This window comes from Cetorhinus maximus, chromosome 4, assembly GCF_964194155.1.
Source record: "Cetorhinus maximus chromosome 4, sCetMax3.hap1.1, whole genome shotgun sequence".
Taxonomy (NCBI): Eukaryota; Metazoa; Chordata; class Chondrichthyes; order Lamniformes; family Cetorhinidae; genus Cetorhinus; species Cetorhinus maximus.
The window spans coordinates 44,336,574-44,361,344 of NC_135882.1; the positions used below are offsets into that span (position 1 = coordinate 44,336,574).

The 24,771-nt window shown below is 42.0% G+C and overlaps 1 protein-coding gene across 2 annotated transcripts in view; it reads right to left on the reverse strand.

Moving 5' to 3' along the window:
* The window catches only part of pdcd6ip (programmed cell death 6 interacting protein), a 140,334-nt gene that overhangs the window by 90,417 nt on the left and 25,146 nt on the right, over positions 1-24,771 (reverse strand). For both annotated transcript variants that reach the window (XM_078540104.1, XM_078540105.1), the window contains exons 3-4: positions 17,919-17,988; positions 9,327-9,454 (exon numbers count right to left, since the gene is read on the reverse strand). In XM_078540104.1, coding sequence (XP_078396230.1) covers positions 9,327-9,454; positions 17,919-17,988 — 198 coding nt within the window. The remainder of the gene's footprint in view (positions 1-9,326; positions 9,455-17,918; positions 17,989-24,771) is intronic.

Consider the following 24,771-nt stretch of genomic DNA (forward strand, 5'->3'; position numbering starts at 1 on the left):
TCACGCTGTCTTGTGATGTCACTCTTGTTATTTTCAACAAGAACTGACTGCAGGACACTCTCCCCAGACTGCTTCACAGCGATGCTGACTGCAGGACACTCTTCCCAGACTGCTTCACCGCGATGCTGACCGCAGGACACTCTTCCCAGACTGCTTCATCGCAATGCTGACTGCAGGGCACGCTTCCCAGACTGCTTCACCGCGATGCTGACTGCAGGGCACTCTTCCCATTCTCTTTTGGAATGATCAAGTTAAGACCCCAAAATTCAAACTTAGTCAAAATTTCTAGTTCTTTTTTGAAATATGAAGTAACAAAAGTAAGATTATGAATTTTCCTCTTCCTGTAGCTAAAACAAGTAATGTCAAACAAAAAGATCTCTATTCTCCACAGTATCCGGAGATGAACACTCATTATTAGAAGAAATCCAATACATTTACAACCATGTCCATCTTTGTTCCCAATGCCCTAGCCATGGATTCCCCCTTGTAGATGCAGTCCTCCACTGGAGTTTCTACCGGTTTTAGGGAGGTTCGTGCCAAGTCAATGTTTGGTGACCGAGGAGGAGCCTGGGCAGAGATCTGCGTCCTATCACCAGGCTGCTCATTCCAACCTTTAGTTTCTCGAGAAATAATTCTTGGTTGGAGACATGAGTTCTGCATCATGTCTGAGACGACTACTGAAAAACTTTCCGAGTGCTTCTTAAAGCTGTCTGGTGCCAACCAGCAGTTCACTAAATATATATCTGGCAAGCACCACATGAGTATCTGGCAGAGAAAAACCCAAAGGACTATTTATGGAAAAAACTGGCCTGGTCAAAGACCATGGGCAGGATTTTTCAGTCTGCGTGTGGGGGCGGGCCTGACACGCCAGCGTGCAAAATGACTTGGGGCGTGCACCAGAGTCAGCTGCATGCCCGCTGATATTTAAACAGCCTATTAAGGCCATTAAGGAAGTAATTAATGTAATTATTAATTCTGCCTGTCCAACCTTAAGGTTGGTGAGCAGGCGAAAATGCCAGGAGGCCTTCAAGTTTTTTTAGGAAACCTCATCCATGAGCGGGGTGAGGTTTCCTAAAGCTTTTATTAAATAAATTTTAAAATTTTATGAGATATAAAATTATGTCCCAGTCACATGAGGGGACATTTAAGTAAGTTTTCAATCCATTTATTTATTTGAAAACCACTTCAATCTCCGAGGCAGCCCGCACAGGTAGCGCTGAGTGCTACAGCTCACATCTTATGCTGGGCGGGCCTTAATTGGCCCGGCTGTGTAAAATGGCGGCGCAGAGCCAATCGCGGGTGGCGATCAGTTCTGCAACCGCCCCTGCTGACTGAAAGTTTCAGGCCCATGGTTCTGGTTCCCATTGGTGGAAGGGTTGAGAACCAGTGGACACCAATTTCAAGTGATTGGAAAAAGAACCAGAGATGACATGAGGAAAATGTTTTCTTCACAGTGAGTGGGCAGGACAGTGCTTCCAAAACTTTTCCCTATTGTGGTCCCTTTTCAATTCTTGAACATTGGTGCAACCCCAGAGTGAGATCAGAGGTTTGGGGGAGCTGGAAATAGTTGTTGAGGAGGGCTGGACGAGTTGTTCGGTGGGGTCCAGTGGTTTACTATACAACTGGTTTGAAGACTCTGATGGGACCAGTTACAGACAGGAGGGGGTTTTAATTTAAACAGCCCTGATTTCTCCTTTCACCGCCCTTCCATGAACAGAAAGATGTTTTTCATTTTTGATTTCCCCTTTTACATGTGGTAGTGTATTTTCCATACCTCTCAGTTTTGGTGTGATTCAATTCTCTCTGAATAAGTCCATAGCAAACTCGAGATAAGTGCATTGAACAGTGCATGCGACTAAGTTAATTGAGGTACAAATTCCTTTTTTTGGCAATTCACTTTGCAAGCAAGATGGAACTCCCAAGAGTGACTGGTACCACAGGTCAAAGCTCAACAGCTGAATAAAGTAACCGCTATTAGATATCATTTTGAGCTTGTGCTGTGGCTGGACTGAGATGTTGGCTGATGTGCACAGGCCAGTAATGAGCCTTCAGCATTGCTGCCCAGTATTGACCTTTTCCTATGTTCAGGCTGACATAGTTGCAAATCTGTTTACCACTTGAAAAACATGCATGCATTGCATCGTTCAAAATCTGCCCTGTGGTATAAATGGGGTGCGGGGGGCAATGGCGTAGTAGTGTTGTCACTGGATTAGTAATGCTCTGGGGACCTGGGTTTGAATCCCACCACGGCAAATGGTGGAATTTGAATTCAATAAAAATCTGGAATTAAAAGTCTAATGATGACCATGAAACCGTTGTCGATTGTTGTAAAAACCCACTGGTTCACTGATGCCTTTTACATGCGTCTCCAGGCCCACAGCAATGTGGTTGACTCTTAAATGCCCTCTGAACAAGGGCAATTAGGGATGGGCAATAAATGCTGGCCTAGCCAGTGATGTCCACATCCCATGAATGAATTTAAAAAATTAACTACAAGGATTACTTTATTTTTACACACACTGAAAACATGGAAGTGTGATAGTGTCACATAGCCCCAATAAAAGAGGTACAGGGCAAAGACCACAGACAAATAAGAATTATTGTTTCATGAGTCCAGAGGGCACAATCAAAGTCAAATGGTGTATTCTTTCAGATTCAACAGGCTGAAGACAGATGCTAAATAATCCACTTTTCCAGTGGAGATAACAAACGATGAGATCGGCCCGTCGGGGTGAATTAGTCTTGTAAGCGCCGGTACAGCAAGGTCGAAGGTTCCAGTACAAAACATTGTGGGCGGGGAGTTAGGTATTCAAAAGCCTGGACAGAGCCCTTGTTCTGCTGCTGCCTGCTAGATGGAAAATGTAAGTCTGCCTTTTTTTTTTAGCTCCACAAGGCAATATTGCATGTTCTAGCAGTTTGCTTTGGGGGAGGGTGTCACGTGGCATGACTCCCACTTCGCCACTTTGGTTTGGGCAAAGGATGTATATTCCTGGTCCGGGTTCTTGAGATGGTTACCATATCAACCTTTCATAAATTCAGAGGATTCCGGGTCCCCTCGTCCTCACAGACGGCCTCCATTGGCCAGGGGCCTGGCCTTGGAAATTTAAAGAGCCTTTATACAAGTCCTGGGGCTTTGATCTCAGTAGTCACCTGGGGCATTAGCATTTCTTTAGAGATAACACATTGCTGTTGTTCTGAAGGCCAAAAATTCCTTTTGTGCAAGTCATAGTGAGTCACGGCTTCAGTTAGTTAAAGCCTTCGTCCAGTTGTAAAAAATAATCTTACAGATTAGCCAGGATTTTTTATAGAAATATTTTATAAAAATACAGAGTGATGTCTTAGCCCCCAACGCCCCAGACCTAAGCATCATGCATGCACGCACATGCAACAAACCCTCAGTGTCAATCTGAGGAGAGTCTCCACTAGACGGTCTCCACTACTGCCTCAGAGCACACCACTCCAAATGATCATCCTGTGACCTCAACAGGGGTCACAACCCACAGTTCTGTAACCCCGGGTTAGGGTCCTGAAATGCACTGCTCCAGTGTGGGGTGAAGGCAGGTTCAATCGTGGCTTCCAATTGGCAACTGGGAAATTCTCTGAAAAGGTTTGCAGAGCTACATGGAAAAGGCAGGGGAATGGAGCTAGCTCAGTTGCTGTTGCTGAGAGCCAACAGAGACATAATGGCCTCCTTCAATGCTGTAACTATTCTATGAGCCTGTTACCCAACTGGTGGTTGCTATAGCAGATTGGTTCCCTGGACCACAATAATCTAAACAGTGACAAATATCTATTCAGTGTACAAATTTCATTTCAACCACTCGCGATTTATATCTGCAGAATGCTCCTCATTTAGAATCTTACACTACATGATCCAGCTTTCAGGTCCCTCAATGGAGAATGGTGGAAACCTTGTTCTGTATAGGTGGGTTCTTATACTCCACTGGGAAATAATACGAGGAATCAAACTTCAAAGACAATTAGCTCAACTTCTTGAGAATCTTGCAATGCTCATAATCTCAGAACTACAGAACACATTGGTACAAATAATCCTCACTATGTGTTGTGGCTGCCTGAACTGATGGTGATTAGCATTCTCAAACATGAACTAGCTTTAAGACAAAAATCTAAATAACAGTGATGAAGAATTTGAATCAACAATAATACTAGCACTGTATTAATCACAAATGAAATGGACAGGTCCCAGCACAAGATATTGCAAGGCTCTAGTATGCTGTGCCTGACCACAAGGTTTGAGAAATGGCAAACTGAGAGATACTGAGTGCACCTGTGAATAGGGACAGTGATCACTGTATCGTAAACTTTAGGTTAGCTATGGAAAAGGACAAGGAGCATTCCAGAATAAAAATAAATAATTGGAGGAGGGCCAATTTCAATTACATGGATCTGGCTCCAATAAATTAAAAGCCACGATTGGCAAGTAAAAATACAATGGAACAATTGGCTGCCTTTAAAGAGGAGATGATTCAGGGACAATCGAGGTATATTCCAACAAGGGGAAAACACAGCACCCAGGAAGATAAAAGAGGGAGGGGGAGCGCGCGAGCGCGAGAGAAAGATGAGCCAAAAAGCATGCCGATGACAGATGTCAAGTTGATAAGGCAAGTGAGAACTGGCTGAATAATGTATGGTCAAAGGGGAAGTGAAAAAAGAAATGAGAAGCAAAGAGTGTCTGAGAAGAGACTGGCAGTCGCCAAAAAAAGGAACCCAAAATTCTTCTCTTGGCGTATAAAAGTAAATGGGTTGCAAAAGGAGGGCTGGGGGCAATTAGGGACCAAAAAATGGGACTTACGCATGGAGACAAGGAGCATGACTGAGGTACAAAATGAGTATTTGGCATCTGTCTTTACCAAGGAAGATGTTGCGGAACTCAGTGAAAGAGGAAGTAACTGAGGCATTGAGTGGGCTAAAAGTTGATAAAGACGGGGTATTAGAAAGGCTCGCTATACTTAAAGTTAAGTCACCACGACTAGGTGAGATGCATCCCAAGGATAATAAGGGAAATGAAGGTGAAAATTGCAGAGGCAATAGCCATAATCTTTCAATCCTCCTTAGATACAGTGGTGGTGTCAAAGTAATGGAGATTTGCAAATGTTACATCCTTGCTCAAAATCGGGTATAAGCATAAGGCCAGCAACTACAGTCTAGTAATTTTAAACTTTGGTATGGGAAAGCTTTCAGGAACAATAATCTGAGACAAAATCAACAGTCACTTGGAAAAATGTGGGTTAATCAAGGAACGCCAGCAACTGAAGTGCCACGTAACAGGCTTGTCAGTAAAGCTGAAGCCTGTCAGGAAGATATAAGGTTATTGGAATTTATTGTAAAACAGTGGTGTGTTTGTATGTGTGCGACAGGCATTTAATTGGATTAAAGGCAGCTGGTCTGAAAGCTTTGATGTAAACATGGGGGAAGCTTAGAATGTAAGGTGTAAAAGGACATTTGCATTTTTAAATAAAGCAGATTAGATTGTTTTCAAAGGAGGGGTGAAAAGCGTGACCTTAGCCAGGTGAAGTTCAGAAACAGTGTGTTTATTTTTCCCAAAGATTACTGGTAAAGTTAGTACTAAGAGATTTTTATTACCACCAAAACGGTAACGTCAAAAGACAGTGAAATAATGGGAATTTGTATTCAAAGGGGAAAATATGTATAAAGGAGCAAAGGCTGTGTAAGGGTAGGCATTTTAAAACCTAACAAGTGTGAAAAGCCTTCAGCATCTACATCTCAAGTTGCTGTCTGCAAAGAACCAAAGTTAAGAAAACTCACTTTGAATTGGATTGTCAGGGTATCATGTTTCTTTGCCTGGGTCTTTTAAAATCTATGGGTCCGACTGTTGCCTTAACGAAAGTGCAACTGGGAGTTAGATTAATTAGGAGATTTAGAAGTTATTATACCAGTAATTTCTAGACATGTGTATATGCTTAAAATTTCTCTTATTAATAAATGTTTAATCTAGTTTTGCAAAAACCTATAAGACTTCGTGATCTTATTACTACTAAATTAAAGGCACGAATGTCGAAATTTATAAAAATTGCAAAACAATTTGTGGCAGTTATTTTAAGTTTCCCTTTGGGATTTGAACAACTCAGCATTTACCATCGGCTGTGCCATAACAAGCCCATGAAAAAAAAAGGGCAGTAAACATGGATATGAAGTTGGCTGTGTGACAGTAAACAATAGTGGCAAATGGTTACTTGTCAGACTGGAGGAAGGCAGACAATGGGGTTCCACAGGGGTCAGTATTAGGACCGCTGCTTTTCTTGATCTTTATTGATGATCTGGACTTGGGTGTACAGGGCACAACTTCAAAATTTGCAAATAAGAAAACTTGGAAGTATTGCAAACTACAAGGAGGATAGTGATGGATTTAAAGAGGACAGGCAGGATGCTGGAATAGGCAGACATGCGGCAAGTTAAATTTAATGCAAGGATGCATCAATAATACATTTTGGTAGGAAGAATGAGGGGAAGCAATATAGCATAGAATTCTACAGAGGGTGCAAGGAGCAGAAGGGTGTGGGAGTATATGTACACAAATCATTGAAGTGATAGGGCAGTTTGAGAAACTGGTTGAAAAAGCATATGGAATTCTGCCATTATAAACAGAAGCAGAGTGTACAAAAGCAAATAAGTAATAGTGAACCTTTATGAGACACTGGTTCCACCCAACTGGACCAGTATGTTCAATTCTGGGCACTTCACTTCAGAAAAGATGTGAAAGAATTAGAGAGGGTGCAGAAAAGATTCACGAGAATGATTCCAGTTATGTGAATAGATTGGAGAAGCTGGGGCTGTTGTCCTGAGAGAAGTTTGAGAGAAGATTTGGTAAAGGAGTTCAAAATCATGAGGGGTCTTCAACACAGTAGATCATGAGAAACTGGTCCCAGTGGCAGAAGGGTCGAGAACAAGAGGGGATTAATTTGAGGTGAATGGCAAAAGAACCAAAAACAAGATGAAAAATAAGCATTTATGCAGCAAGTGGTCATGGTCTTGAATGCACTGCCAGAGATTGTGGTACAGACAGATTCAATCATGGCTTTTAAAAAGGAATTGGATAATTATGTTAAGAGAAAAAATTTGCAGGGCTACAAGGAAAAGGCAGGGGAATAGGATCTGAGCTGCTCTCAGAGATGGGCTAAATGGCTTCCTCTGTATTGGAACCATTCTATGATTCTCTGACACTGATGAGGGGAGAAACTTGAAAAAGATGCAAGTTACAGATGGGGGAAGGGGAGGATTTGACATCGGCAACTAACCTCATTCTTATTGACAAGAAGTTCATAAGCTCCTCAGAATTATTGTCTGAGGTCATGATGGAGGGTGCACAGGAGAGCAGTTCAACTAGATGGCTGAGTGGCAAAAAGGAGCCAAGGGCAACACTCCTTCGTATTTTTTGAGCACTCAAGCAATTTAGATTCTTTTGCACAGCCACACACCCGGGAATTTAAAGGGGTTGACTTGTGTGGGGACTTTTGGCCAAAGGGCTGCGCAGCTTCAAAGGAGGATTGGCCGAGGTTATTTTCACATTCCAGGATGATCCTCAAACATCAAGTAACAGTAGGTAACTACTTCATTGGTGCAGCTAGATTTGGTGATGGATGACTAAACGAATGATGTGTCTGATTTTTTCGAGTTTACAATAAATTGGTTGGGGAGTTGAACAAGGGTGAAGCAAAGAGGGGAAACAAGGTGAACAGGGGTCCTGAAAGACAAGAGCAATGCAATAATCAGTTCAGAAATGAAATATCAAACAGCAGAGAAAAATAAAAACAAAAACAGAACTGCTGGAAATACTTGGGTCCGGCAGCATCTGTGGAGAGAGAAACAGAGTAAACGTTGAGAGTCAAAAGTGACTCTTCTTCAGTCATATTCGAAACATCAACTCAATTTCTCTCTTCAAAGATGCTGGCATACCTGCTGAGTATTTCCACCACTGCTGTATTTATTTCAGGTTTCCAGCATCCACAGTACTTGGCTTTTACCTTGGGGAGAAATAAAAGGCAGATTCAGGTAACTTTGTCATGCATAAGTGCACAGAGCACTGCCAGTATGGTTGGAGGGCTGCAGGTTCAAGATGCCACATGGCATTATGAGATCTTGGCAATAAGAAAGATCTGGTTCAAACCAGGCAAGAAATGCAAACATAGTATCCCTGGCTACAACGTATTCATGAAAGAGTAGAGAAGGGAAGAAAAGGAAGGAGTGGGAATGGCAGTATTGATCAAAGCTGTGGTTACATCCCTGGAAAGGATGATGTGCTTGAGGGTTCAAAGACTGAAGTGATTTGGGTAGACTTCAAGAAAAGGGGAACTATTAGTTGGCGTAAGCTACAGGCCACCAAACAATGGGAAGGATGTAAATGAGCAAATTTGCAAGTGGACTTCAAAGAGATGCAAGGACAATAGGAAGAGAGTAGGAAAAAAACAATGCAAAGGGCAAAGAGGGGGAAGAATTCCTGAACTGTGTACATAAGAACATTCTTGATCAGCATGTTTCCATTCCAACAAGCAAGGTCATCAAACTGAACTGCTAACTCAGTTTTTCTCTGCACAGCTGCTACCTGGCTTGTTGAATATTTCTAGCATTTTCTGTTTATATTTCAGATACCCAGCATCTGCAGCATTTTATTTTTTTAAGGGAGCATTTTATTTTTTTAAGGAAGCAGTGTTGGATCTAAGTCTGGGGGAGCTTTTGAAAAATAGTGATCACACTATTAGGTTAAAAGGTCACAGATTTAAGGTAATTGACGAAAGAACCAGGAGGTGAAATGGTGATTTTTTTTAAGGTAGCAAATCATTATGATGTGGACACACTGCATGAGTGCGCAAAGAAAATAGATTTAATAGCAGCTTTTAAAAAGGAATGGAATAAATAGTACAATAAGAGGAAACTGCAGGGTTAAGTGAAAAGATCAGGCAAGTGAGACACACTGGATAACTCTTTCAAAGAGCCTGCACAGGCATGATGGCCCAAATCACCTCCTTCTGTCCCGAAAAACTCCTTGATTCTAAGATTGCACCACTTGGACTCGAGGAACTGAAGATGGGGATCCAGCAGAGGGGATAACAAGATGGGTGAGAGTAAAAGATACAAGGGCATAAAGGCGAAGATGACCAAGTAGCTCCAGCTGAAATTTATCAAAAGTGAGAAGTCCACCAATGGAGAGGCTGATGAGGAAAAGGAGCAAAAATATGTCAGGAAGAAACTTGGTATGAAGCTTCGTAGCAAGAGAGTGAGACTACCAACAAAAAAAAATACGAATGAAAAATATGACAACAGATTTTATAAAAGGGAAGTCTGCATACCTGGTAATACTTAGCTGCTGCTTTCAACCCTTCATCATTCTCCAGGTTCTGCTCTGCTGCAATCTGGCTGGCAAGAGCTCCAATGTTGAACGATACACAGCTCTTTTCATATCCCAAACTCGCAAGGGCTGCAATCAAATGCAAGAAATTATAAAAACACAGTACAGTAGTTAAAATTCTCTAAACTATGATCTCATAGTTTGGGTATTATAGTTTCCAATTATAAATTTTATAAAAAGCTAACCTGTGTTGCTATTGTCAAATCTTTTCTGCACTTAACAGAAGTAGTACATTTTCAGCGCTATGTTAAGATTCAGTAACAAGTATGAACAAACCCAATGTGTCACAACTATGTCAGTAATGCACAAAATGTACATACTAAACATATCGGGAATAATTTTAACTTCAATCACCAGCAAAAAAACAGTGATGGTGAATTTTCATTTCCCTTGACTTTTTGAACATTGTTCTAAATACAGGCAAACTAGTTTGGGATTGCTTCGGTAATTGCCATCCTCTGCCTTGGAACCGCTAGAGCAACTAGCCTTATGCAGAGAGTCCTGCCCTATACCTGTAACATTTCACTGCCTTAGAGACACTATCGTAACTGGCTGCCCTCAAAGTCAGTGAACAAACAAATTCTCAGTGCACCCCAGCAACACAACAGCTTAGCTCCTTCATAAGAAGCACAAAAATAAATGCAGGTTTTTTCAGTGAAAAAAAAATTAATTTTGATCATTTTAGGTTAATTTAACCACTGTATTTCTTTCCAGAGGTCACTCTCATAAGCTGTAGATAGGTTAATAGCACAGCTAAACAGTGCCTCAACATTTACTTAGTTATAAATTTGAATGCGGAGTATTTTTTTTCCGAATTCTTAATGTTGCAGGTTATATACAGTACCTTTATGTTCTGTTTCACTTAGCATTCCATATTAGGTCCCAGCATCTATTATTCACATCCTCACCAAATTACACTGGCACCATATTCCCATAATGCATTGATTTGGAAATTTAATCTTGGCCCTTCTCCACCACCGCCATCATCACAGCATGCGGTGAGCTGAGTGTAACTGGACTTAACATGAAGGCAGCATTTGATACAATGTGGCATCAAGGAACCAAAGTAAAATTGATTCAGAGGTAATCAGGAGGGAGTCATATCTAACACAAAGGAGGGTGATTGTGCTTCTGGGAAATCAACCACCTCAGGCCCAGGTTATTGCTGCAAGGGTTCCTCAGGGTAATGTCCTCAGCCGAACCATCTCCAGCTGCTTCATAAATCACCTTTCCTCCATCATAAGTTCTGAAGTAGAATGTTCACTGATGTTTGTTCAGTACCTTTTGCAACTCCTCAGACACTGAAGCTGTCCGTACTTGCATGCAGCAAGACCTGCACAACGTTCAGGCCTGGGCTAATAAGTGGCAAGTCACATTCATGCCACATGCGCCATCAATTACCATCTCCAACAAGAGAGAATCTAACCATCTCTCCTCAATGGCATTACCATCGCTGAATCCCCCACTATCAACATCTGGGAGGTTAACAAAAAACAATTTGACCAGCCACATGAATACTGTAACTACAGCAGATCAGAGGCTGGGAATTCTGTGATCACCTCATGACTCCCCAAAGCCTGTCCTCAATATACAAGGCCCACTTAACCACAGAGGATGCAAATAACCCAGAAATAATTGTGAATCAAGGAGGTGAAAGGGAGGGAGGAACTTAAAACAATTAGCCACCAGGGAAAGGGTACTGAGAAAATTATTAGAACTAAAAGCTGACAAGTTCCCAGGTCCTGCTAGACTTCATCCTAGAGTCTTAAAAGAAGTGGCTGCTGAGAAATTAGATACATTGGTTTTAATTTTCCAAAATTCCATTGATTCTGTAAAGATCCATGATTGGAAAATAGTGAATGTAACTCTTCTATTCAGAAAAGGAGGGAGACAGAAAGCAGGAAACTACAGGCTAGTTAGCTTAACATCTGGCATAGGGAAGATGCTGGAACCTATTATTAAGGAGGTTATAGTGGAGCACTTGGAAAAGCTTAATACAATCAGGCAGAGTCAACATGGTTTTGTGGAATGGAAATAGTATTTGACAATTTTATTGGTGTTCTCTGAGGAAGTGCCCAGCAACATGGATAAAGGGGAACCTGTGGATGTTATGCACTTAGATTTCCAGAAGGCATTTGACAAGGTGCTATATCAATGTTTACTGCACAATTAAGAGTTCATTGTGTAGGAAGTAACATATTAGCATGGATAGAGGATTGGTTAGCTAACAGGAAGCAGAGAGTAGGCATAAATGCGTTATTTTCAGGTAGGCAGGGTGTGATGAGTGGAATGTCACAGGGATTAATGCTGGTACCAATAACGTAGGTAGACCTAGGGAAGAGGTTCTGCCAAGTCAGTATGAGGAGCTAGGTACCAAATTAAGAAGCAGAGCCTCAAAGGTAATAATTTCTGGACTATTACCTGAGCCACATGCCAACTGGCATTGGGGCAAATAAGAGTAGAGGCAAATGTGTGGCTCAAAGACTGGTGTGGGAGAAATGGGTTCCGGTTTGTGGGGCACTGGCATCAGTACTGGGGAAAGTGGGGGCTGTATCATTGGGACGGTTTACACCTGAGCCGTGCTGGGACGAGTGTCCTTGCAAATCGCATAACTAGGGAAGTAGAGAAGGCTTTAATTTAGAGGGGGTGAGGGATCAAGCTTGAATAAAGGTAGCAATTCAAGGTGTAGAGTCAAGACAGGAGAGCAAAATAGTAATATGAGGGTCAGAGAATGGCAGGTAGGGGCAGAGAGAAAAAAATCTAAGAATACATCAATGGTCAAGACTAGATGTTACAAAGGTAACAAAAAGGCAAAACTGAAGGCTCTCCATCTAAATGCACGTAGCATTCATAACAAAGTAAATGAATTGATGGCCCACATCGAAGTAAATAAATATGATCCGCCAGCAATTACGGAGACATGGCACAGGACGACAAAGATTGGGTCCTTAATATTGAAGGGCACATGACATTCAAGAAGAATAGGAAGCTAGGTAAAGGTGGAGGGGTAGCACTGTTAATCAAAGAGGGCATTGGTGCAATAGTTAGAGATGAACCTAGTTCAGGAGGTCAGGATGCAGAATCAGTTTGGATGGAGATGAGGAATAGTAGGGGAGAAAAATCATTAGTGGGAGTAGTCGATAGGCTCCCTAATAGTAGCTACAGTGTGGGTCAAAGTATTCAAGAGAAAATATTGTGTGCTTATGATAAAGGGACGGCAATAATCATGAGTGGTTTTAATCTGCATATTAACTGGAAAAATCAGATTGGCAGTAGTAGCCTGGATGAGGAGTTCTTAGAATGCTTTTGAGATAGTTTCTTAAAGCCGCATGTTCTGGAACCAACCAGAGAGCAGGTTATGTTAGACTTGGGTATTGTGTAACGTGACAGGATTAATTAATGACCTCAGAGTAAAGGCACTCCTCGGTAGCAGTGACCACAACATGATTGAATTTTACATTCAGTTTGAAAGGGAGAAGAGCGAGTCTAAGACTAGTATCTTAATTGTCCTTATTCAAGTTTATATGGGCACGAAAGCTGAGCTAGCTTAAATGAACTGGGAAACTAGGCTAGAGGATAGATCAATTGAGAAGCAGTGGCAGACATTTAAAGGGATATTTCAGAGTATTCAGAATAAGCACATTCCTACTATAAAGAAAAATTCTCAAGGGAGGACCCGCCATTCGTGGTTAACTAAGGTTGTTAAGGAAAGCATCAAACTTAAGGAAAAAGCATACAAGTCCACAAAGATGAGTGGCAGGACAGATTGGACAGAATATAAAGAACTGCAGAGAATGACTAAAAGGTTAATCAGGAGAAAGAAATTAGAGCTCTGAGATGAAGCTAGCTAGAAATGCAAAAAACAGATAGCAAGCATTTCTACAGGTATTTAAAAAGGAAAAGAGTAAGTAAAGTGAATGTTGGTCCTCTAGAGTGTGACAGTGGAGAGTTAATAGTAGATAATAAGGAAATGGCAGGAGAAATGAACAAATATGTTGCTTGTGTTCACTATAGAGGATACAAAAAACATTCTAGTAATAGCTGCAAATCAGGAGGTGAACGGGAGAAAGGAGCTTGGTGAAATTGAAATCACTACGGAAGCAGTACTGAGCAAATTAATGGAGCTGCAGGCTAGCAAGTCTATGAGTCCCAATGGACTACATCCTAGGGTCTTAAAAGAGTTGGCTAATGAGGTAGTAGATGTGTTGGTGTTAATTTTCCAAAATTCGCTAGATTCTGGAAAGGTTCCATCAGATTGGAAAGTAGCAAATATAACCCCTCTAATTCAAGGAGGGAGGGAGGCAGAAAACAGGAAACTATAGACCAGTTAGCTTGACATCTGTTGCGGGTAAGTTATTACAGTTGATCATTAAGGATGTATAGCTGGGAAGAGTCAGCATGGTTTTGTGAAAAGAAAATCATGTTTATCCAATTTATTGCAGCTTTTTTGAATAAGTAACATGCGCAATGGATAAAGGGGAGCCTGCAGACATACTGTACTTAGATTGCCAGAAGGCATTTGATAAGGTGCCACATCAAGGATTATTACTGAAAATAAAAGCTCATGGTGTAGTGGGTAACATGAAGTGAAGAGTATGCATAAATGTGTCTTTTTCTGATTGGCAGGATGTGACAAGTGGAGTCCCACAGGGGTCTGTACTGGGGCCTCAACTTTTTACGATTTACATCAATAACTTAGATGACGGGAGTGAAGCCATGGTAGCTAAATTTTCAGATGACAAAAAGATAGGTAGGAAAGTATGTTGTGAAGAGGACATGAGGAGTTTGCAGATGGATATAGATAGGTTGAGTGGGTGGGGAAAGATCTGGAAAATGATGTTTAATGTAGGAAAATGTGAAATTGTTCACTTTGGTAGGAAGAACAAAAAAGCAGAGTATTACTCAAATGGAACAAGAACAGAAAATGCTGGAAAAGCTCAGGTCTAACAGCATCTACGGAGAGAAATACAGAGTTAACATTTCAAGTCCATATGATTCTTCTTGCTTTTACTTAAATGGAGAATGGTTGCATAATTCTGAGGTGCTGAGGGATCTAGGTGTTCTAGTATGAGTCACAAAAAGTTAGTATGCAGGTACTGCAAGCAATTAAGGCGGCTAATGAAATGCTATCCTTTATTACGAGAGGGACTGAACATAAAACTAAGGATGTTATGCTTCAGTTATACAGGGCATTGGTGAGACCACACCTCAAATACTGTGTGCAGTATTGGTCTCCTTATTTAAGGAAAGGATGTAAATATATTGGAGATGGTTCAAAGGATGTTTACTAGATTGATGCCTGGAATGAGTGGGTTGTCTTATGAGGAAAGGTTGGACAGAGTGGGCTTGTTTCCACTGGAGTTTAGAACAGTGAGGGGTGATTTGATTGAAGTATACAAGATCCTGAATAGCCTTGACAAGGTGGATGTCGAAAGGATGTTTCCTCTTGTGGGTGAGTCCAGATCTAGGTGACACTGTATTAAAATCAGGGGTCTCCCTTTTAGAACAAGAGGTGAGGAGACATATTTTTCTCTCAGATGGTTGTGCAACTTTGGAATTCTCTGCCTCAGAAGGTGGTGGAGGCGGGGTCACTGAATATTTTTAAGCAGAGGTAGATAGATTTTTGTTAGGCAAGGGAATCAAAGGTTATCGGGGTTAAATGGGAATGTGGAAATCGAAACACAAGATGATCAGCCATGATCCTATTGAATAGCGGAGCAGGCTCGATGGGCTGAATGGTCTACTCCTGTTCCTACTTCTCATGTTCTTACTAGACCTCAACTATTTACAAGTTATATCAATGATTTGGGTGAAGGGACCAAATGTACGGTCACTAAATTTGCTGATGACACAAAGAGGAATAGAAAAGTAAGTTGCGAAGCAGACATAAGGAGTCTGTAAAGGTAAATAGATAGGCTAAGTGAGTGGGCAAAATGAGTACAATGTGGGAAAATGTGAGCTTGTCCACTTTGGCAGGAAGAATAGAAAAGCAGCATATTATTTAAATGGAGACATATTGCAGAACTCTGGTAAAGGGCGATCTGGGTGTCGTGATAAACAGATCACAAAAAGTTAGTATGCAGGAACAACAAGTGATTAAGAAGGCAAATGGAATTATGTCATTTATTGCAAGGAGAATGAATGTAATACGTAGGCATGTTTTGCTACAGCTGTACAGGGGGTTGGTGAGGCCACATCAAGAGTACTCTGTACAGTTTTGGCCTCTTTAGTTAAACAAGGACATAAATGCATTGTAAGCAGTTCAGAGCAATTTCATTCAACTTATTGCTGGAATGTGGGGGTTATCTTATGAGGAACGGTTGGACAGGTTGGGACTGTATCCATAGGAGTTTTACAAGATCCTGAGGGGACTTGACAGGGTGGATGCTGGGAGAAAGTGTCCCATTGTGGGAGAGACCAGAACGAGGGACCACCGTTTAAAATTAATGGGTCTAGCGTTTGACCAGCAATGGAGTCAAAGGCTATAGGGGGTTGGCAGGAAAGCGGCGCTGAGACCACAATCAGATTAGCTATGCTATTATTGAATTGCAAAGCAGGCTCAAGGAACAGAATGGCCCACTCCTGTTCCTAATCATATGTTCATATGTAGCTCCTCAGTGTGATGGAATATTCTCTACCTGCCTGGTGGAGTGCAGCTCCAACACTCAAGAAGCTCAGCACCATCCAGACAAAGAAGCCTGCTTGATCAGCACTCCATGTACCACCTTAAAACATTTACTCCCTCCATCACCAGCACACAATGCGTACCATTTACCAGATGCATTGCAGCAACTCACCAAGCTTCCTTCAACAGCACCTTCCAAACTCTTACCTCGACCATCCAAAAGAACAAGGACAAGACGCACATGGGAACAATATCGCCTACAAATTCCCTCCAAGTCACACACCATCCTGACTTGGAACTGTATTCCTAGACCTTCAATGCCACTGGATCAAAAACCTGGAACTCCCTTCCTACTAGCACTGTGGGTGTACAACGCCACACGGGCTGCAGTGGTTCAAGAAAGCATCTTCACAAGGGCAATTAGGAATGAGCAAAAAATGCTGGCCTTGCCAGTAATGTTCACATCCCATGAACGAATTAAAAGCATTCCCTAGCCCTACATTGCAGACTACATCTCCCAACAATGGTTTGCATCCACTCATCATGTCCCTGCAAGTCTTGAATTCTCTTTCTCAAAGTCCTGTGATGTAGTTACTTGATGGATGGCTGTCCATCTCTCCCCTTCATTCTCCACCACCATGAAAAACCATCGGATGTTTCAATGCATTGACAGTACTACGTGCAAGTTACTGTACTTTGAATTAAATATTCAAAATATTCCAGGTCAAATCCGGTATAGAAAATGAAATAGAGAGTAAGAGAAAGATGGCAATAAGAGAGAGTAATAAAAGACAAGTAAAAGAAAACAATTTTTCAACTTTTTATCTTTTAAATTCTCTCAATATAATTAGAATCTGAAGGAATGGACTCCACACTTAAAAAAAGCTCATTTTCAGTGCTACCGAGGTTGACTGGCAGTCTGTAAGACAGTTAAAGATTTACTTACACAAAAGCAAAATACTATAGACACTGGAAATCTAAAATCAAAACAGAAAATGCTGGAAATATGCACATCAGGCACCATTTAAGGAAAGAGAAATGCTGTCAATGTTTCAGAACAGCAAAAGGCTAAAGATGTAATGACAGCTTTTAAGCAAGTACAGAAGCATGGAAAGGAAGGAGAGGTGGAAGAACAAAAGGAAGGTCTGTGATAGGGTGGAAGGTGTAAATGACAAAAGGGATGATAGTGCAAGTGAAAAGGAGATAGTAAGAGGACAAGTAAATAAACAAAAAATGGCCTCAGGAAATATAAATAACAACAGCAGAATTATCAGCAGCTGTCTTCCAAAACAAAAAATGGGACCAAGGTTATGATCTGAAATTCTTGAACTCAATGTTGAGTATGGAAGGCAGTAAAGTGCTTAATCGAAAGATGAGGTGCTGTTCCTCAAGCTTAAGTTGAGCTTCATAGGAACAGTGTAGGAAGCCAGTCAAAGAAACGTCAGAGTTGGTGGAGAATTCAAGAGAGGTGGCCTGAAGCGGGGGGTCACACTTGCAGACTGAGCAATGTGATCACCCATTCTGCGTTTGCTCTCCCCAATCTAGCTAAGACCACATTGTAAGCAGCGAATATAATATGTGTCGATCAAGTGCAAGTCAAGTGCATTTCTTCGGAGACAAAATGGGAACAAAAATAAGAAAGGAGATAATTTCTGGGGCTATTTGGAGCTATGGAGCCAAAAGTCTACCACCAGGAAATAGCAAAAGAGGTGGGATGGTACAAAGGAAAAGATACCAGATGAGGAGAGTTTTAGATAAAGAGAAATTGAGAGGAGAAAAGTGAAAAGGGAGTGCTAGATAGAATAGAACAGTAGTGAAATAATTGAAGCGGAAGAAGAAAAATTAAGACAGCAAAGCTTTTTTTTTATTTTGTCCCTGGGAAATACCATGATATAAACAAGTACTTACCAAGCTTAACAGATCCTCCAAACAGGGATCCCTTATCAAATGCATCTTTCCAGGTGAAAGTTAAACAAAGCTTTAAAGGGGGGAAAAAAAAAACATTAAGTCTCAAATTGTTAGGTTTCTTGTAACATCAACACTAAGAATTAAAAGTTTCATCGCTTGCACCACCAATTAACGGGCACAATTTGTGACCGAGTTCCCAGTGAGATTGTCTCATTTACTTGATATGTTCAAAGCTGGATGTGCTTTTTAAATATTTAATTGCATAATTTAGCACCTGACCACGCTCTCAATTAAATGATGGGTGGGGAGCGACTGTGCAAAAAAAAGCCAGCTCAAGGCTGGATATCCCATTCCCAAAGGATATAAATTTGCCTCAAGAATATATTAAACCTTTTTCACCTTGTAAAGCCCTTTTTGGGCACGGAGATCAAATAACATTTCAAATTTTAAAAATCATATGCCCAATATCATGAATTTTTATTTATTCTGTGGAAATACGGCTTGGTATTCATTTGTTGAGAATGATGCTCTCAAAAGGATGCATAATCCTTTGATCCGTGAAAGCCTGTGATCTAAGTGCCTACAAATGAAACTAAGTGTAGACCAAAAGTACTCATGATGTGCTCAAACTCTGCTGCCCTAACCCTCACCAAGTCTGGATGACTTCTGGGTTTTTAAAAAACTGGGGGTCACCAATGTTGAAATTCAAAATACTCTTCCTTGTGCTCAAATCTTTGGTCAAACTCTTGTATCTATATAATCTCTTGAAGACCGAAAGCCCACCAACTTTAGCCCTTTGGCACATCCCCTACTCCCCTCACCCCACTATAGATGGTCATGACTTCAATCATCTCGGCCCAAATATCTGGAATTTCCTTGCTGAACTTCTATACCTTTTTCCCTTCACTGAAGATTCTCCTTAAAACCTAACCCTTCAAGCCAGCTTTTGTCATCCCTCTTAATATCTGGTGTGGTGACAATTATCATCTGATTACACTTCTGTCAAACAACTTGCAATATTTCACTACATTAAAGTTGCTTTATAAATGCAAGCAATGCTTCAAAAGCCAATTGCAACCATCTTGTCCATGACAAGAGATGACCCAATCTCACCATTGCAACTACCTATCAATTCACCATGACATACTGTTCTGGCAGAACTCACGTTTTCTATTTGCGCACACATGGACAAGTCAAGAATTTTGAGCTCAAAATTCTAGGTCATGAATAAAAGGAAAAGTAGGCACTTGGATAATAAATTAGTTGAATGATAGGAAACAGAGTACTGATAAATGGCTGCTTTTCACATTGGAGGAAGATTTGTAGTAGAGTTCCCCAGGGGTCAGTGTTGGGACCCTTGCTCTTACTGATATATATTAATGACCTAGACTGTGGTGTGCAGGGCATGATTTCAAAATTTGCAGACGATATGAAGATTGTCAACTGTGATGGGAATAGTCTTGAACTTCAAAAGGTCATAGACATGTTGGTGGATTGGGCAGACAAGTGCCAGATGAAGTTCAATGCAGAGAAGTGTGAGGTGATTCGATTTGGCAGGAAAGATATGGTGAGACAGTATAAAATAAAGGGACAGCCTCTAAAGGAGGTGCAGGAACACTCAGTGTATATGTACATTGGAGATGGCAGTTGAGACATGTTGAGGGAGCAGTTAATAAATCATAAAGTACCTTAGGCTTTATTAATAGGGGCATTGAGTACAAGAACTTGTAGAAGACACTAATTAGACCTCATCTGGAGTACTGCATCAAGTTCTGGGCACCATACTGGAGGAAGGATGTGAAGGCTTTGGAAAAAGTACAGAGGAGGTCCACGAGAATTATTCCAGGGGTAAAGGGCTGTAGCTATGAGGATAGATTGGAGGGGTTGGGACTCTTTTCCTCTGAGAAAAGATGGCTGAGAGGAGACTTGATTGAGGTATTCAAGATCCTGAGCGGTATGGACAGGGTAAGTAGTGGGAAACTGTTCCCACTCAAAGGAACATCAAGAACTAGCAGGCAAAAGGAGTAAATGTGATGTGAGGAAAAAATTATTCACCCAGAAGACGGCTGTAGTCTGGAAAAAACTTCCTGAAAGGGTGGTGGAGGCAGGTTCAATCGAAGTATTCAAAAGGAAATTGAATTGTCCCTCTTAGTTGAAGGGCCAGTCACATGGGGACATAAGTTCAAGGTGAGGAGCAGGAGGTTTAGGGGGGGATGTGAGGAAAAACTTTTTAACTCAGAGGGTGATGACGGTCTGGAATGCACTGCTTGGGAGGATGGTGGAGGTGGGTTGCCTCACATCCTTTAAAAAGTACCTGGATGAGCACTTGGCACGTCATAACATTCAAGGCTATGGGCCAAGTGCTGGTAAATGGGATTCGGGAGGTAGGTCAGGTGTTTCTCACGTGTCGGTGCAGACTCGATGGGCCAGAGGGCCTCTTCTGCACTGTGATATTGTAATTCTGTGAATTGCTAACTGAAAAGAGAGAATGTGCAAGGTTCTCATTGAAACATATGAAATTCTGACAGGGATGAACAGACTGGATGCAGGGATGATATTTGCTCTGGCTGGGGAGTCTACAGCAAGGGGTGACAGTCTCAGGGTACAGGGTAGACCATTTAGAGCTGAGATAAGGAGAAACTTCTTTGTTCAGAGGGTGGTGAACTTATGGAACTCTTTACCACAGAAGGGTGTGGAGGCCAAGTCACTGAATATATTTAAGAAAGAAATGGATAGATTTCTGGACTCTAAAGATGTCAAGGGGTATGAGGAGAGTGTAACAGCACAGTGTTGATATAAAGGGTCAGCCATATTCATATTGAATGGCGGAGTAGGCTCGACAAGCCAAATGACCTACTCCTGCTCCTATTTTCTGCTTCTTTGTTACTGGGATAAGGCAGGGAAGTAGGACTAGGTGGAATGCTCTTTTAGGGAGCCAATACAAACTTGATGGGCCAAATGGCCTCCTTCTGCACTGTAAAGATACTGTGATAGTACTGTGATTGTGGTCAGCCATTATTTTCTAGCAGGCTGCTTAAAGAACCATATTGAATTTTACCAACGGCCTTTGATTCTTAGGTTAACAAACAACAAATCTTTTTGTAATCATAAAACCAAAGGATCATAGAACGGTTACAGCAGAGAAAGGGGCCACATGGCCCACTGTGTCTGCGCTGGCCGAAAAACAAGCCACAGTCTAATCCCACACTCCAGCATTTGGTCTGCAGCCTTGCGGGTTATGGCACTCGAGGTGCATATCCAGACACCTTTTAAATGAGTTGAGGGTTTCTGCCTCTACTAACCTTTCAGGCAGTGAGTTCCAGACCCCTATCACCCTGTGAGTGAAATAATATTTTCCTCATCTCCCCTCCAATCTTTCTACCAATCACTTTAAACCTAAGTTTATACCCCCAAGTTACTGACCTCTCTGTCAAGGTAAATAGGCCCTTTCCATCTACTCTATCCAGGTCCCTCACAATTTTGTACATCTCAATCAAATCTCCCCTCAGCCTCCTCTGTTCCAAGGAGGACAACCCCAGCCTATCCAATCTTTCTTCATTGCTGCATTTTTCCAGTCCTGGCAACATCTTGCTAAATCTCCTCTGTACACTATCCAGTGCAACTGCATTCTTTCTGTAATGAGGTGACCAGAGCAGCACAAAGTACTCAAGTTATGGCCTAACTAATTATTTATACAGTTCTAGCATAACCTCCCTGCTCTTGTATTCTATACCTCGGTTAAAGGACAGGATTCCATATGCCTTCTTAAATCTTATTGACCTGCCCTGCTACCTTCAGCTATTTGTGGGCATTCACTCCAAAGTCCCTCACTTCCTCTGCACCTCTCAGTATTCTCCTATTGTGTATTCCTTTGCCTTGTCTGACCTCCCCAAATGCATCACCTCACACTTCTCCGGGTTGAATTCCATTTGCCACTTTTCTGCCCACCTGACCAGTCCATTGATATCTTCCTGCAGTTGACAGCTACCCTCCCTCAATATCAACCACGTGCCGATTTTTGTGTTCTTTGCAAACTAATTGATCATGCCCCCTACATTTATGTCCAAATCATTACTACATCCCACAAAAAGCAGGGAACCTAGTACTAAGCCCTGCAGAACCCCTCCTTAAATTTGGGATAAGTTAACTACAAGTGATATAGGCTACCCAACACAGCTAGCTCGATATTGCATAAAACTAAAAAGAAAACTATCTCCATTCACAGCACCTAACTATATTAATATGAACTTCTTCCCTGTTCTCTCCGTTGAACCCTTCCAGGCATTAATTACTCTGGGTGACAGGGACCACAATAGTGTGGAAACCCAAGGGATCTCAATCTCAGGGCCATCACCTTCTGCAGACTCCAGCCCGACGGCCAGCCAAATGGGCAGCATGGTTGGCAGCCAGGAGCACAAACAAGCTTCAAGAGACTGGAGTCAAGGACCTATGCAGATGGCCCCTGGTAGAAGTTGACTGGAGGGGGAGGGAAGAGGGGAAGGGGTCAGCCACGACATTGAAGCTGGGGAAGGTAGTCTTCCATGCAAGGTCTGTGGGCAGCACTCCTGCACCTCCAGGTGCACAGGGAATGCAATAAGGAATGGATTTTGTTCTGGGGCCACAGGAAGAGATCTAAGCCAGCATTTAAGCCAACATTTCTACAACGGTCATGCAAGGCTTCTTTTTAAGAAACCGAAGAGGCCAGAAATAGACAAGTGCAGATATCTGAAGGTTTTAAAGCTGGAGAACATTAGAGAGGTAGAATGACAAAGGATTTGAAAACAAGGATGAGGATTTTAAAATTGAGGAATTACCTAACCAGGAGCCAATGTGGATCAGCGAACACAGGTGTGATGGGTCAAAAGGACTTGGTGAGAGTTAAGAGACAGGCAGCAAAGTTTTGAATACTTCAAGTTTAGAGGGTGGAATACAGGAGGCTGGCCAGGGGCAAGTTGGAATAGTCAGAAGTCTAGAGGTAACAAAGGACTTGAAGACGATTTCAGCAGCAGATGAGCTCAAGCAGGGGCAGAGTCAGGCGATGTGATGGAGGTGAAAACAGTCTTTGTGATCACGTGGAAATCTGGTTGGAAGCTCATTTCAGGGTCAAACACAATAGTATGATTGCAACTAGTCTGGTTCAGCCTCAGACAGATGACAAGAGGAGGGGTGGAATTTGTGGCTAGGGAGCAAGAGTTTGTGACAGGGCCAAAGACAATGGCTTCAGTCTTTCCAAAATTCAACTGGAGGAAATTTCTGCTCACCTAGTACTGTATGTCAGATAAGCAGTTTGACAATTTAGAAACAATGGAGCTGGTAGTGAGGCAGAGCTGGGTGTTTAAGTGTGCATGTGGAAATTGGTGCAGTATATTCAGATTATGTCATCGAGGGCAAGCATGAAAATGAAAAACCAGAGCAGACCAACAATAGATCCTTGATGGACACTGGGGAGGAGGAAGAGAAACCATTATAGGCAAATTTCTAGCTACAGTTTTGACTTTCAGATTGGAATCAGGTTAAGTGCAGTCTGGATGATGGGGGAGAATGGTTTGGTTACCTTTGTCAAAGGATGCAATCAGATTGAAAATAATGAGAAGCAGTTTACCTTTGTTTCAGGGGGGCACCTTAAGCAAAGTTTAGCCCAGTGGGCAAGGGGAAGGAAGGAAGGTAGCAGAGGCAGCTAATAGGATAGTCTCAATCTTAGTGATAAAGAAGTCCATAAGCACTTCAGGCTTGTTCCTGAAGGTGAGGATGGAGAAAACAGGGGAGAGAGATGTAGGACAACCATTTACTACAGAGAAGAGAAGGACCCCTTGGGAGCAGAGATGCAGGCAGTACCACAGCAATGGTTTTTATGGGGGCTAAGGCATGAAAATGGCGAGTAGCTGCAGAAATGTTGTGGTGAACCAAGGCCAAAGGCTGGACAGGTGGGATTTTGAAAGTGCAGTTTGAAGTGCAATGGAAGAGAGTTTTCTCCCCATTAGTAGGCACAGAAGGAAGTAGGGTTTAGAGGGGAAGGAAATGGGGACCTGGGTGAAACGTGCTAAAACAAAATGATCAGTGACTGACAATGGGGCAGCAAGGCTACAGAAAGTAGCAAGGCAAGGTTTTGGCTATGAATAGGGTTTGGGAAGTTTCTATGGAAGGTGAGATTAAGAAAATATAACAGGGCATTGAACTTGGGAGAGCGGGGAAAGAGAACCATGAATTGAGATGGGTGAAAGATTGCAAAAGGTTGAGGTAGGAAGGCAATGAATATATCTGAGAGAGAGGATCTTGGTTTAGTCCTAGAGCAGGCAGGAGAGAACGTGCATTTTAAACAAGAGCTGACAAGGGGTGGAACAAGGCAAGATGCTCAACAAGTTGCATTTATATAGCATGCTTAACATAATAAAAACCTCCCAAGGTGTTTCACAGGGGGATTATAAAGTTTTAAGATTTATGAGAATATCCCTCATCGCTGGAACCAATGTGGATGGATTGGAGACTCTTGAGTTTTTCTCTTCAGCAAAGGTTGAGAGGAGGTTTAAGAGGTGTTCAAAATCATGAGGGGTCTTGACAGAGTAGATAGAGGGAAACTGTTCCCATATGCGGAGAACCAGAGGACACGAATTTAAGATAATTGACAAAAGAACCAGTTTTTTTATGCAATGACTGGTTAGGGTCTGGAATGCACTGCCCAAAGAGTGTGGTGCAGCAGATTCAATCATGACTTTCAAAAGGGAATTGGATAATTATCTGAAGAGAAAATGAATTGCAAGGCTATGGGGAAAGAGTGACAGAGTATCCCAGTTGAATGGCTCTTCCAGGGAGCCTGCACAGACATGATGGGCCAAATGGCTTCCTTCTGTGCTGT